General features: G+C 43.7%; 1 protein-coding gene across 4 annotated transcripts in view; it reads left to right on the forward strand.

The window, feature by feature from the left end:
- MTRR (5-methyltetrahydrofolate-homocysteine methyltransferase reductase) overlaps positions 1-13294 on the forward strand; it is a 233773-nt gene that overhangs the window by 163174 nt on the left and 57305 nt on the right. For all 4 annotated transcript variants that reach the window (XM_029590020.1, XM_029590021.1, XM_029590018.1 and 1 more), the window contains 2 exons: positions 1622-1817; positions 8754-8872. In XM_029590020.1, coding sequence (XP_029445880.1) covers positions 1622-1817; positions 8754-8872 — 315 coding nt within the window. The remainder of the gene's footprint in view (positions 1-1621; positions 1818-8753; positions 8873-13294) is intronic.

Genomic DNA, 13294 nt, shown 5'->3' on the forward strand with positions numbered 1-13294 from the left:
AAGGCTTGTGGTTCTGTAGCACCTTTAGGGTTTGTTTGTAGTTGAACTGGAAATCCAAAGGAGCAAGTGGGAACAGGCCAAAACTAAAAAAAAAAAAAAAAACCCAGTCTCTTCAGCCATGAATTAACATCTGTATTCTGAATTGCTGGTGTACCACCCTTGAAATTTGAGGCACAGGAAAAGGGATTGTGTCTGTAAATAACAAAATCAATGAGGAAGCGATATCTTTAAAAGATTTTGAATATGTCAGACAATAAGTTGTGACTGGGCCCTCCATCCACTGTGGGAGCCCTTTTGGATTCTTCTTCTGTGCGTGTCTCTATGACTGAGTTGAGTGCCTTTATGCCAGGTATGGCCAACTCCAGTCCTCAAGAGCCCAAAACAGGTCTGGTTTTCAGGATATTCATAATGCATATGCATGAGACGGATTTGCATGCACTGCTACCACTATATGTAAATCCGTCTCATGCATATTCATTGTGGAGATCCTGAAAAGCCGACCTGTTTGTGGCTCTTAAGGACCACAGATGGCCACCATGTTATATGAAGTACTTTCTTCTGGGCTGCAGCATTTGGACCTTTGTCCAGTCTGGCTCAGCTAACTTTCTCTTGGTCTGTCGATTCCAATGTCGCTCCACCCTGTTCTTTAGTGTGGTTCAATAACGCAGAAGTTTTAAAACTCTGCAATCTGTGCAAATCTGAGCAGTAACTTTAAAATTGCAAATTAAACATAAATACTATTTCAAAGTGGTTTCTTAAGATGCAGATCAACACAAGATCATGCCATCAATAGTATTTAGTGCAAAACAAATGTGTGCCCTGGGAGATATCTGAGATGAGACGTGAAAACATTGTAGGACTAGAATGCTGCTGTTGTCTGTAGGGAAGAGCTGAGCCCGACAATGGCCATCAGATTCAGTAGGGGTTTGGGAAGAATTTTAAAGGAATAAAGGGGAAAACAGGGCAGCAAAACTTCAAAATGGATTGTATGGTAAAATATCAACAAGTTTCTCCAGGGAGCAGTTTGTCCCAGACAATTTAGTTTAGTTTGTTTTTTTTTGTGATGCAGTAGTAAGCCAGCCTAGTACAGGTTACTGGGCAGCTCTCCTGTACTCTTTCCAACCCTTACTTTAAACATGTTTCACGCTGTTTTATTAAAATGCTATATCTTGTTTTATTAAAATGCTTCATCTTTTATTTTGCAATTTTAGTATGATACATTTTTACAGCTGGCCGCACCACCTCGAGTTCAGCACATTTTCAGTTCCCTCTAGTTTATGGGCTGGTTCTTGCTGCAGGGTGAGGGCTGAATTTTGGCTGGATTACAGTCCTCAAGCAAAGACAGCTACTGTTTATAGATACAAAATGTCAGATCTTAAAATCTGCCATAGTAGAATGACAACTGTCATACCATGTGGCAGTCATTTTTTAGTTCCCATTGGACAGGTGATCTCATTTTATAGATATATATGTGCTGGTAAGTTTTATATGGTACTGCACATCTGAATGATGCTCATTTTGTTTGACAGATTTTCTTAATGACAGATATAGTTTAACAGATTTGAAACACTGGCAGAAGAACTTTGGTGCTTTCATGATTTACTTATCTGTGTTTTTGCAGTTCCAACTTATTTCATCCAGGAAGTCTACGCTTTGTTTTTAATATTGTGGAGTTTCCATCCTGCCCAGAGCGACCTATTTCCCGAAAAGGAGTCTGCACTGGCTGGCTGGCTGAACTAGTTAAGCCATTGCTTCATCAATATGACAACATCCCACACAAGGACAGTCCAGGAAAAAATATGCCCTTGTCTTTGAAGGTACAGTATAATAAAACCAAGCCACCTGTATACCAGTACAGCAAACTCATAACCGGCTTCAGAGTTTTGGGTTGAACACAGATTTCACTTTAGGTATCTGATTGTATCTGGTGATTTCCCAACCCACATTCCCGCCAAAATATTACATTCAGTAGATTTTGAGCATGACATCATTCACATAACATCTCTACCTGTTCCAAAAACTAACCCAGAAAATGTAAGGCATGTGATGCAGTCAATCTGAGAGGCATGTACATATCTGAGGTTGGGTCAGGTTTGGGTTTCTGAAGGCCCAACACAGTTAAAACTATAGAGAAAAAAAATCATCACCTGGCATTGTCAGTAATATCTTTATAAAGTGTGTTATCAATAAAAATAAGTTAAATGATAAGGAGTTAATATTCCAAATAAAGATTTTGGCAGAAAGGAGTGGTCTCTGTAGGTGTTGGGACAATGTGTACACCAGAGGGGCACAACCCTGGTCCATGAGGGCCATAAACATAAGAACATAAGAAATTGCCATGCTGGGTCAGACCAAGGGTCCATCAAGCCCAGCATCCTGTTTCCAACAGAGGCCAAACCAGGCCACAAGAACCTGGAAATTACCCAAACACTAAGAAGATTCCATGCTACTGATGCAATTAATAACAGTGGCTATTCCTCAAGTAAACTTGCTTAACAGTCCTAATGTTCAGAGCATCTGCAGTGAATATTCAGCAACTATATTTACATCTATTTGGTGTGGGAATGAGGAGAATTTGTACAGTTTGGTTACTCAGAAAACCAGAGCTGGTTGCAGCCTTCAACCCCAGGGTTGCCTTCAAGGACCAGATTTGTGCTGAATACAAAGCCTCTTACAAAAAATAAAAACGAAAATGATTTTCTTTCAAACATTTTCTTATCCCATTTCTGTAATCCTCATCTGATTAGGTGAGAGGGAGGCCCGTTTTCAAAACGCTTTCTGCCGGTAAATAGTGACTTGCTTGCATAAATCGGCTGTCTGAGAATTACTCCCCCTTCCCCTTCAGTGTGGCTGAAAGCTTTCCTGCTGTTCCTTCCCATATGTGCTTTCAGCTGCAGGGAGAGGAGATGTTCTTTTAAATCGGGGGGGGGGGGGGGGGGGTGGAAATAACCCATGTAATTTGCATGGTTGTTTTCCATGCAAAAAATACTCACATAAAAAGGCAGGGGGTAAATGGCCATAGCAAGTCTCTCACTTTCACTTTCAGAATTGGTGCAAAGTCTGTGGGTAAAATGTAACTTCGGCCTTTGTCCCAATGCAGGCAGAGTGAAAATTGTTCGCAGAGTGAAAATTTTTCCCAGTAGGTGTGTTTGATCGTAAAAAAGATTTAAGCTTGCATGCTGTAAAAAAAAACAAACAATAATAATAAATTAGTTGCTAATCTAGCCACGTAATCTGATATGCAGCAGAGAAAAATGCACTGTACACTGATTGTAAATTGTGTTGAATGCAAAAATAGAAAAAAGTGACTTAGCTTGAAAATAAATGCCATTCCCTGTACATACTCGGATCAGTCCAGACAGTGGGTTGAGCTTCCTGTCCAGCAGATGGAGACAGAGAAAAACTGAAAGGATATCCTATATCAGGACAGTGCTCCCCCTGCGTCCCTTCTCTGTCTCCAGCAGATGCGGACAGCAGAACCTGCGGTTCTCCTTCTCTAGACAGTTTTCTACTTTGGGAAAGTTTTTTCCTTCCGTCTTTCAGGATCAAGCAAGTATTTCTCTATAAACTTTAATAAAAAAAAAAAAAAAAGATTTTGAAGAAAGAGAAGTTTTGGCAACTTCATTCCTGTATTGCTCTTAAGGGGCAGCTTGCTGTTCCTTGCTCTTATCTGGGCCTAGGGGGGCTTTGCCTTTTGATTTTGTCACCTAGGACCCTTCCCGGTGACCTGCCTGACTAGGGGTGACACTGGTGGTCCAGTCCCTCCCTCCATTCAGGATATTCCTGAAACAGGCGTGAAGGTCAGCAGGGCCATGGATAAGTTGTATCCTTTACCAGAGGATATGCTTCAGCTTCTGAAGGTCCCAAAGGTGGATGCATCTGTTTCAGTTGTTACTAAGAAGACTACCATTCCGGTTACCGGTTCTACAGCTCTGAAGGGCCTTCAGGATAGGAAGCTGGAAGTGCACTTCAAAAAGATTTTTGAGGTGTCTGCCCTTGGCATTCAAGCTGCTGTGTGTAGCAGTTTTATGTTGAGGGTCGGCTTATGCTGGGTACAGCAGTTACAGGCTGACATGTCCATGTCTGAATCTGAGATGAAACAGGCAGAGTGGCTGGAAGCCATAGTGATGTATAGTGCGGATACCTTGTATGATCTCGTCAGGACCTCCTCCAGGACTATGATGTCAGTGGTTTCGGCCCGGAGATTCCTCTGGTTGAGTAATTGGTCAGACGACTTTTCATCCAAGTCTCAGTTGGGAGCTTTGCCTTTTAAAGAGAAATTGCTCTTTGGTAAGGACTTGGAGGAGATGATCAAGCTTCTCAGTGAGAATAAGTTTTATAAATTGCCTGAAGATAAGCCAAAAGGAAAAAGTTCCTTTCCTCCTCATTCTCGCCTCAGAGGGAGTCTGCGATTTCGGCCGCTCAGAGCATCGGGGACAACCATCCTGGAACCAGTCCTTTCGAGGTTGTAGGCCAGGTAGTTCTTCCCAAGGTGGAGGAGGAGCCAAATCCACCCAGTGATGTAAGGCTGATCCACTCCTCAGTTCAGTGATAGGGGTCCAGCTGGCTCTGTTCTACGAGTAGACCAAGATCATGTCATACCAGTAGGTCTTAAGCGTGATAAAACAAGGTTATGCTTTAGAATTTGCTAGGCCGCTAAGAGATTGGTTTATGGTCTCTCCGTGTACTTACAAAGAAAAGAAGCTGGCAATGTGAGAGACTGTTTGTCGCCTGCGCAGGCTGGGAATCATTGTTTCTGTCCCCTTGGAGGAGCAGGGGGCAGGCCATCACTCCATTTATTTCATAGTTCCCAAGAAAGAGGGTGCGTTCTGTCCAATCGTCAATTTAATAAAGGTGAACGTGGCTCTGAAGGTTCCTCTGCTCTGAATAGAACCCTGCAATTGGTGATTGCCTCGGTGCACAAGGGGGAGTACCTACCATCTCTGGATTTGACCAAAGCGTACTTACACATAGGAATCTGGACTGATCATCAAAGATATCTGAGATTCATAATTCTGGGAGAATATTTTCAATTTTGTGCCCTGCTCTTCAATCTGGTGACGGCGCCCAGGACCTTCACCAAGATAATAGTCGTGGTGGCTGCAAATCTCCGGAAGGTTGAGGGTCCTGGTCCACCTATCTGGACAACTGGCTGATTCAGGCAAAGTCAGAAATTCTTTGTCGGAAGGCAGTGGACTTAGTCCTCTGGCACCTAAAATCATTGGGGTGGATAGTCAATCTGTCCAAGATCATCTTTCCCTTCCCAGATTTTGGAATTCCTGGGGGTATGAAGAGCAGATTTCGAAGCTGCAAGCTCAAATTTGTGATTTGTTGAAGAAGCAAATGCCAAAGGTCTGGTTTTATTTGCAAAGTTCTCGGGACTTTGGCTTCTACCTTGCAGTTGGTTCCATAGGCATTTGCTTATGAGACCTCTACAGTCGGCTTTAGTATCCCACTGGGACCCGTTGTCGGAACAATTTCAGCTACCTCTCCCACTTACAGAGTTTGCTCAGTCCAGTTTCTCATGGTGGCTCTTTCCGGACAAGTTAAGTTGAGGTGTGGACTTGGACATCCCAGTCTGGACGATCGTAACCACTGATGCCAGTCTCTCCGGGTGGGGAGCAGTGTGTCAGAACCAATCTGTGCAAGAGTGGTGGTCGGCGGAGGAAGCTTCGTGGTCCATCAGTCGTCTAGAGATGAGAGCTGTGTGCTTGGTTTTGCATGATTTTCTACCCCTGGTGAGGGGGAGGCCAGTGATAGTCTTGTCAGACAATGTGACAACGGTGGCTTACATCAACCGACAGGGGGGCACTAAAAGTCTAGCAGTGGCCCGGGATTTAATTGGTTGGGCAGAGCAATATTTGGAGTGGTTAGCAGCCTCCCACTTAGCAGGCATGGACAATGTGCAAGTGGATTTTCTGAGCCGGCAGCAGCTGGACCCCGGAGAGTGGGAGCTGTCAGAGAAAACTATGTGCCTCATCAGTCACAGGTGGGGCATGTGTGTGTAGATTTAATGGCAACCTTCTGCAATGCCAAGGCCCCACGTTTCTTCAGCCTGTGAAGAGAAAGAGGAGCAGAGGGGGTAGATGCCCTAGTTCTGCCTTGGCCGATGGATGTCCTTCTGTATGTGTTTCCGCCTTGGCCATTAGTGGACAAGATCTTGCGACTCATAGAGATCCATCCAGGTGACATGATTTTCATTGCGCTAGAATAGCCAAGGCATCCGTGGTTTGTGGACTTAGTCAACCTAGCAGCAGATGGTCCATTATGTTTAAATCAGGCAGATTGCTTTTGTCTAGCAGCTTGGCTTTTGAGAGGGAGCGTTTGAGGAGTAATGGTTATTTGGAAAGGGTCATTGCTACCCACTTGCAGTCTAGGAAGACTTCCACATCCTTGGCCTATGCGAGAGCATGGAGAGTTTTGAGGCCTGATGTACAGGGCAGAGGGTGGATCCTATGCGAGCCTTACTGGTGTATATATTGGCCTTTCTGCAGGAGGGTTTGATCAAAGGTTTATTCTTTAATTCCCTCAGGGTTCAGGTGTCAGTTTTGGGATGTCATCGAGGTAAGGTCCAAGGAGTATCTCTGGCAGCACATCTGGACGTTGTGTGTTTTCTTCAGGGAGCGAAACATTTGCATCCTCCGGTTCGGAAGCCTTGCCCTTCCTGGAGCCTTAATGTTCAAACCTCTGAATTGAGCTACTATGAAGGATCTCACTTTCGGCAATCTGTTCAGCTCGCCGAATCTCCTAGCTTCAGGCCTTATGTAGGGAGCCTTTTTTGAGAATTTCAGATGTGGGTATGTCCTTGATAACGGTTCCATCCTTTCTGCCAAAGGTGGTGTCATCATTCCACTTAAATCAGTCAGTGGAGCTCCCATCCTTCCCAAGTTTGGATCCTACGGTGCCTCAAGCTAAAGAGTTATAACCGTTAGATGTAAAGCATGCTTTTTGCAGTACCTGAAGGTCACGAACAGCTTCCGCTTGTCAGATCATCTCTGTGCTGTGGAGTGGTGCCAAAAAGGGTCTTAGGGCATCTAGAGTCACAATTGCACAGTGGTTGAAAGAGGCTATTAGCTCTGCATATATCTGACAAAGTCACACTGTTCTGTAGGGACTATGGGCGCATTCTACCCATTCTCAGGCGGTCTCCTAGGCCAAGTGTTAGCAAGTTTCACCACAGGAGATCTGTAGAGCGGCTACTTGGAAATCGTTGCACGCTTTCGCCAGGCATTACCGTTTGGATGTCCAGGTCCCAGAGGCCATGGGCTTTGGTGAAAGTGTGCTTCCAACGGGACTCTCGCAATCCCACCCTGTTCAGGGAAGCTTTGGTACATCCCAGGAGTCTGTACTGATCTGGGTACGTACAGGGAAAGGAAAATTGGTTCTTACCTACTAATTTTCATTCCTGTAATACCACAGATGAGACCAGAGTCCCACCTACTAGGGAAAGGGAGAATTGGAGAGTCTGCTCAATCTGTTTTTATGATTACTCTGAAGAATGGCACAGGTTTTTGTTACTCCTACACAGGGTTTTGTGTGGGCACAGTTTTCGGTTCCGGGTTTCCTCTTTCCACTGCTCGTTCAGGGGAGGTTAGTTATTCAAGGTGTTGGTTTTATTTGTTTCATTTCTGGTTTGGCTACAGTTCAATACTGAAGGACTGCAGGTGGCACCTCATGTTAAGTGGCATTGTCAGTAAAACTTTCTGTCTCCATCTGCTGGAGGGGAGGCAAAACCCAGAAGTCTGGACTGATCTGTGGTACTACAGGAACCAAAATTAGCAGATAAGAACCAATTTTTCTTTTTAAGATTAATAGCAAGCTTCTTGTAATTTTTTATGCAATTTATGAAATGAGAAGTGAGCAAGAAGCATAGCCACTTAGGAGGAAATACTGTAACAGCCTGCATGGGTTAACTGGCAAATATGCACATAAGTTACACCAGTTTTCAAAGGATAGGTATGCACACATTTCCCCTTTGAAATTAGCCTGCCGAAACTACCCATACACAATTACATCTGCTAAAATGTCCACATGAATTTAACAAGAAAATTTGAACGCATACTTTTACAAAACCTCTCCAAAATTCCACCCCTACCTTCAAGTAGTCTGGGTAACCCTCCATGCAAGTAAGCAATATGCACTTGTTTACCTGCATATTGGGTAGGCAGTTTTGTAAAACACCATTATTCTGGATAATACACTGTTTTACCAACAGGAAATGCCTTTGAAAATTACCCTCATACTGTATACAGATATGCTCTGTATACAGTATGAGGGTAACCATAGTTTCCGAATTCTCTCAGATGACCTCAGGAAAGAAAGAAAATAAAATCACTAGCACATATAAGAGAAATATTGTAATCTAAGCATAAGAAAAAAATGTTTCAGTAAAAAAACAGGCCTCCTTGAAATCAACTGAATTGGCCCGGTGGCAGCCCTGGATTTTAGTCCAGATCCAGCTTCTGCTGGGGACACTGCAGAGGAAGCATTCACAGGCCCTGGGAGGGATGGGGAGGTCCTGGTGGTCACTCTGTAGCAACACTGACAGGCTAGGTGCAGTCCATGCCTCTCAGCCAAAGACCATCACAACGAAGGCTAGACTGAGGTGGGGAGAAACAGAGAAGGTTAAAATCCCAGTAGTTGTGGAAGAATCGCTACTCCTGGAAAACACTGGAGAAACCAGGAAGCTCGGTATTGAGCAGCATAGAAAGTGCCAGATAAAATGATCAAATGTATCTTATTATTTTTTCTAGGTCACCATCTTTGCTCGGCCATCCAGTTCTTTCCATTTACCAACTGACCCGTCTGCCCCCATTCTCATGGTGGGTCCAGGAACAGGAATCGCGCCCTTTGTTGGCTTTCTGCAGCAGAGGTATAAATCCTGTACTGTATGTATGACTATCACGTACTTTGAGTGAAGAGGGGAAACTATGTATGTTTCTCACCTCATCGTCTTTATGAAATGAGCATATGAATGAAGTTCTGCCTTCCAGGTTGCATTGAAGTAAATGTTCTTTTGCTTTACTGCTTTTATAGTAACATAGTAGATGATAGCAGATAAAGATCAACTGGCTCAACCAGTCTTGACCAGTTATTCTTGTCCAAACTGCTAAGGTTGTATTCCAGCTGCCAGCCATAGAGCATGAGAACTCGTAAGATCGCTGTCCTTATCCAGGAAAGTGTTTGTTTTCTTTTTCATTAGTGTTTTTCCATTTTGGACAGATGAGCAATCTCCCACTTAGTTCAGAGCTAGCATCTTTCCCTTCCTGTGTCTTAATTACAAAGCTTTGTGACAATCTGAATAGCTACCCTTACTAGTGTAATGTTATCTGAACATCTAGCCTCCTAGATCCCCGGGTAGCATTTCAAGCTGACCTGACCATATGAGCACCTGCATTCCTGCTAGGGTTTCTAGTTACTGCTGTGCTAACAGCCTACCAGACAGACCCAGTGGTGCATAAATTTGCTTTGAAAATCCTTGGGTGATTGGCAGAGTACGTGCATGATTTAGCTTGCTTGCAAGGTACACTGCTTCAGACAGGCCATAACCTGTGCATGGTAACTTATACTCCTAGAGCCCAATTTTATCACAGTGTGCTTAGGGTTGAAGCCCGCGTGTACAGAGTACACAAGAACTTCAGCTCGAATTTCGAATTTTCAAACAGACTTTTGTGCATGTCTACTTCTGAAAATGAGCAGGATATTGCATATTTTCGTATTGCATAGGCACAGGTGTAAATGTTCATGTAAACATTTACACACATACTTTCTGGCAACTCCAGCAGTCATCATGGAATCATGTGAATAAGGCATTTAAACGTGTGCCACAAGATTGTGCTTGTCTCTTAACTGTTTTGCAATTAAGGATCCTTTTGCTTATCTCATGTCTTCTTAAAGTCTATTACCATTTTAGCCTTCACCTTTTACTCCAGGAAGGCATTCCTTGTACCTTTTCTGTGAAACAACATTCTTTGATGTTCCTGAGTCTACCTCTTTAGAGCCTCATAGCATGACCCCCTTTTTCTAGAACTTCCTTTACACTGAAGATGATTTACTACTTGTACATTGTTAATACCTTTCAGATATCAGCATGTCTCAATATAATTTAATTGATGTATTTATATTCTGCATTACATGGTTCAAAAACTGCTTCAAAGAGGATCACAACAATTAAAGGTTCATGTTCTGAGTATACAATTATACAACTCACAAATGTAATATTCTTCTTCCTCCAGTCAGGCCATTCTAGACAAATGGGTTATGCATGCCAACCAGCAGATGGAGACAGATATCAGCAGACTCTCTGATATCACTCCTTGTAGTCATCCATGCTGATACTTGCCTGCCAGTATTCTTTGTCTTCAACAGATGAAGAATATAATACATTCCGTGCTATGTACTGTGGCCTGGTAGGCTGAAAAGAAAGTCATGGGAGAGGCTCTTGAGGGTGAAAGTTTAGGTCTCCCTCTCTGTTGAGTGGGATCCTTGGTTATACTGCTTAAAAAAAAAAGTTGAGAGGATCAGAGCCAGAGGCTTCCTGGAGGACTCTTCCTATTTCCTTGCTTCTTTCTCCCTTGCTGGTTTTTAAAAAAGATGTGGTTCCTTTAATTCTTGGGCTGTTTGGACAGACAGTGTGAAAGTTTGAAAAAAAAAAAAGGGCAGTGCTGAAGGAGACTTTTGCTGCTCAGTGACTGGGAACCATTGCAGCAGGAACAAAGCTGAGGTGTTCAAGTGATTTGGGCTGAAGAAGTGGAGTCTGTATAAGCTGCCTCCCTTTGGAGTCTTTTAGGGATCATGTGGGGCTGTTGACTGGGAGAGATGATGGCTGTGCAGGCAGAATACAGGGAAAGGACTGCGATCTGTAGTGCAGGTGATTTAAGGAGAGTGCAAGCAGATGTGGCGGATGTGGTTATGGCTGATGTGGTTATGGCTGACAGGCAATTCCGGAAGAGTTTGTTTGCAGGTTTTGTCTCTGGAGGGGACCCACAGCTGGAAACACACTATTTCTTGCTTCTGATGGAGCTCTGGTAGCCACTGCTGCTGCAGGGCGGTACAGGAGATGGCAGCCCTCCTCCTATAATTCCTAAAAAGAGGCCCGTTTCCGTCACTGTGGGATCTGCTCCAGTCCTATCTGCTGGTACTCAGGTGCTAGAAACATAGAATGGGGAAAGAGTATGGGCCTCCTTCCTTGAGACTGGAATGGGTGGTTTCAGGTTACCGCTGTGGTTTCTTGGGAAGCTGCATATGCTGCTTCAGCAGTCCAGGCTTTTCTTGCATTGTGTCCTTCTTACTAACGGGCCGATACAGTACAGTGCGCTCCGACAGAGCACACGCACTGTTAACCTGCCATTGGATGCGCGTTTTTGACGCGCTAGCGTTACCCCTTATTCAGTAAGGGGCTGAAAACGCGCGTCCAACCCCCCAAGCCTAATAGCACCCGCAACATGCAAATGCATGTTGATGGCCCTATTAGGTATTCCCGTGCGATTCAGAAAACAAAATGTGCAGCCAAGCCGCACAGGATGAGCTAGCTGCTTTAATTTCCCACTCTCTGCATACAGTGCATGTTGAAGAGAATATGAAGGGAGAGGCTCCCTGTACCACAAAGGATCATGTTCTGATCAAATTTAGGAAGCCATCAAATTCTTTCAGCTGTATGAAGTGGTTAAAGATTGGTTGTTCTGGAGTGGATCTTTCTGGAAGCTAACTTTAAGGGGGATTGCTTGCTAGCCACATTGTATCCCTTGGATTTGGAGGTAAAAGAGAGCCTCACTCCCTGTAGTGGGACATGCTGCACTTCTGGATTCTCCAAAATCATAATTGAAGTAGCAAAGTTTGCAACCCAGAGAACATCCAGAGCTTGGGTCTAGCTTCTGGGTGTTCACTGGACTGCAAACTTTCATACTTGGTACAGTAGCTGTGACTTTAGATCTAGTATCATGGTCCAGAGACCACATGTGTCTCAGCCCTGGATTTGTCAATAGGCACCCATTATGCCTGTGCCTAGGGTGGCAAACATTTTGGGGCTGCAGACAGCATGCTTTTATGTACAGAGCAGCAAAAAGAGAGAGAGGTAAGATATTACTACAACAACAACACACTAAATTATAGGTTTACTTCCCTTATCACTCCCCCCAAAAGATTAGTACAACCCAAGAGTTGGCGTAAGGCTTAAACAATTCTCCCCCTAGGTATGACTGTGAAATTGTGTAGGAGAACAGATCTGCATCTAGTGATCTTCATCTGTTCTAAGGAATTAGGGCTGGGGATGAGACCCTATGCATACATCTTCCGGTTCACTTGCCTTAATCCTAATACAATGGTAGCCATGCACCCTAAAGAAATGTATAAAGCAGATATGGTTTTCTTTACACTCTTATGCTAAGTATAATAGATTGGATGTTCATGCTAAGAGGATGCTGCTTTTGGAGTGGGTGTACTCAGATTAGCCCTAACTTAACATAAGAAATTGCCATACTGGGGCAGACCAAGGGTCCATCAAGCCCAGCATCCTGTCTCCAACAGTGGCCAAGAGGAAGTAAATGAGAAATAGATGCCTGATGTCCGTCAATTAAAATTTATTTTGAAAGAGAGAATAATAAAACACTTTAAAAAGTATACATTTCTTCTTCCTTTTCATCCTGCCATACCAGTCCAGACAAGTAGGAAGTACCAAAGCCCAACCAATTTGGGAGGGTGGAAGTCCTTCTCTTTCGGATAATAAAAGGATTAGGGGGCACTCTATGAAGTTAGTATGTAACAGTTAAAACTAATCGGAGAAAGTTCTTTTTCACTCAATGCACAATTAAACTTTGGAATTTGTTGCCAGGGGATGTGGTTAGTGCAGTTAGTGTAGCTGGGTTCAAAAAAGGTTTGGATAAGTTCTTGGAGGAGAAGTCCATTACCCTCTGTCAATCTTTGACTTAGAAAATAGCCACTGCTATTACTAGCATCAGTAGCATGGGATAGACTTAGTTTTTGGGTACTTGCCAGGTACTTATAGCCTGGATTGGCTTGATGGACCCTTGGTCTTATGTTCTTATGAACCACTCCCCATCATCATTTTGGGAGGTACTATAATTGTAAAGGTGCTGTCTTTCAGGTGAATTAGCAAACCAAACTCCTTTCTATGCTGACCCTTTTTGCATGGGTAAGGATGGTATCTTGGGTGTCATGGATACATTTAAATGGTGGATGTAGAATCTGGCCAACATTTCTCCTGTAAAGAGAACCCAATTAGGCACCAAAAACTCTCTGCCCTGTACTTAGACATATATGCCTTATTCAGTTAACA

This window comes from Rhinatrema bivittatum, chromosome 2 (assembly GCF_901001135.1).
Source record: "Rhinatrema bivittatum chromosome 2, aRhiBiv1.1, whole genome shotgun sequence".
In the NCBI taxonomy this organism is placed as follows: domain Eukaryota; kingdom Metazoa; phylum Chordata; class Amphibia; order Gymnophiona; family Rhinatrematidae; genus Rhinatrema; species Rhinatrema bivittatum.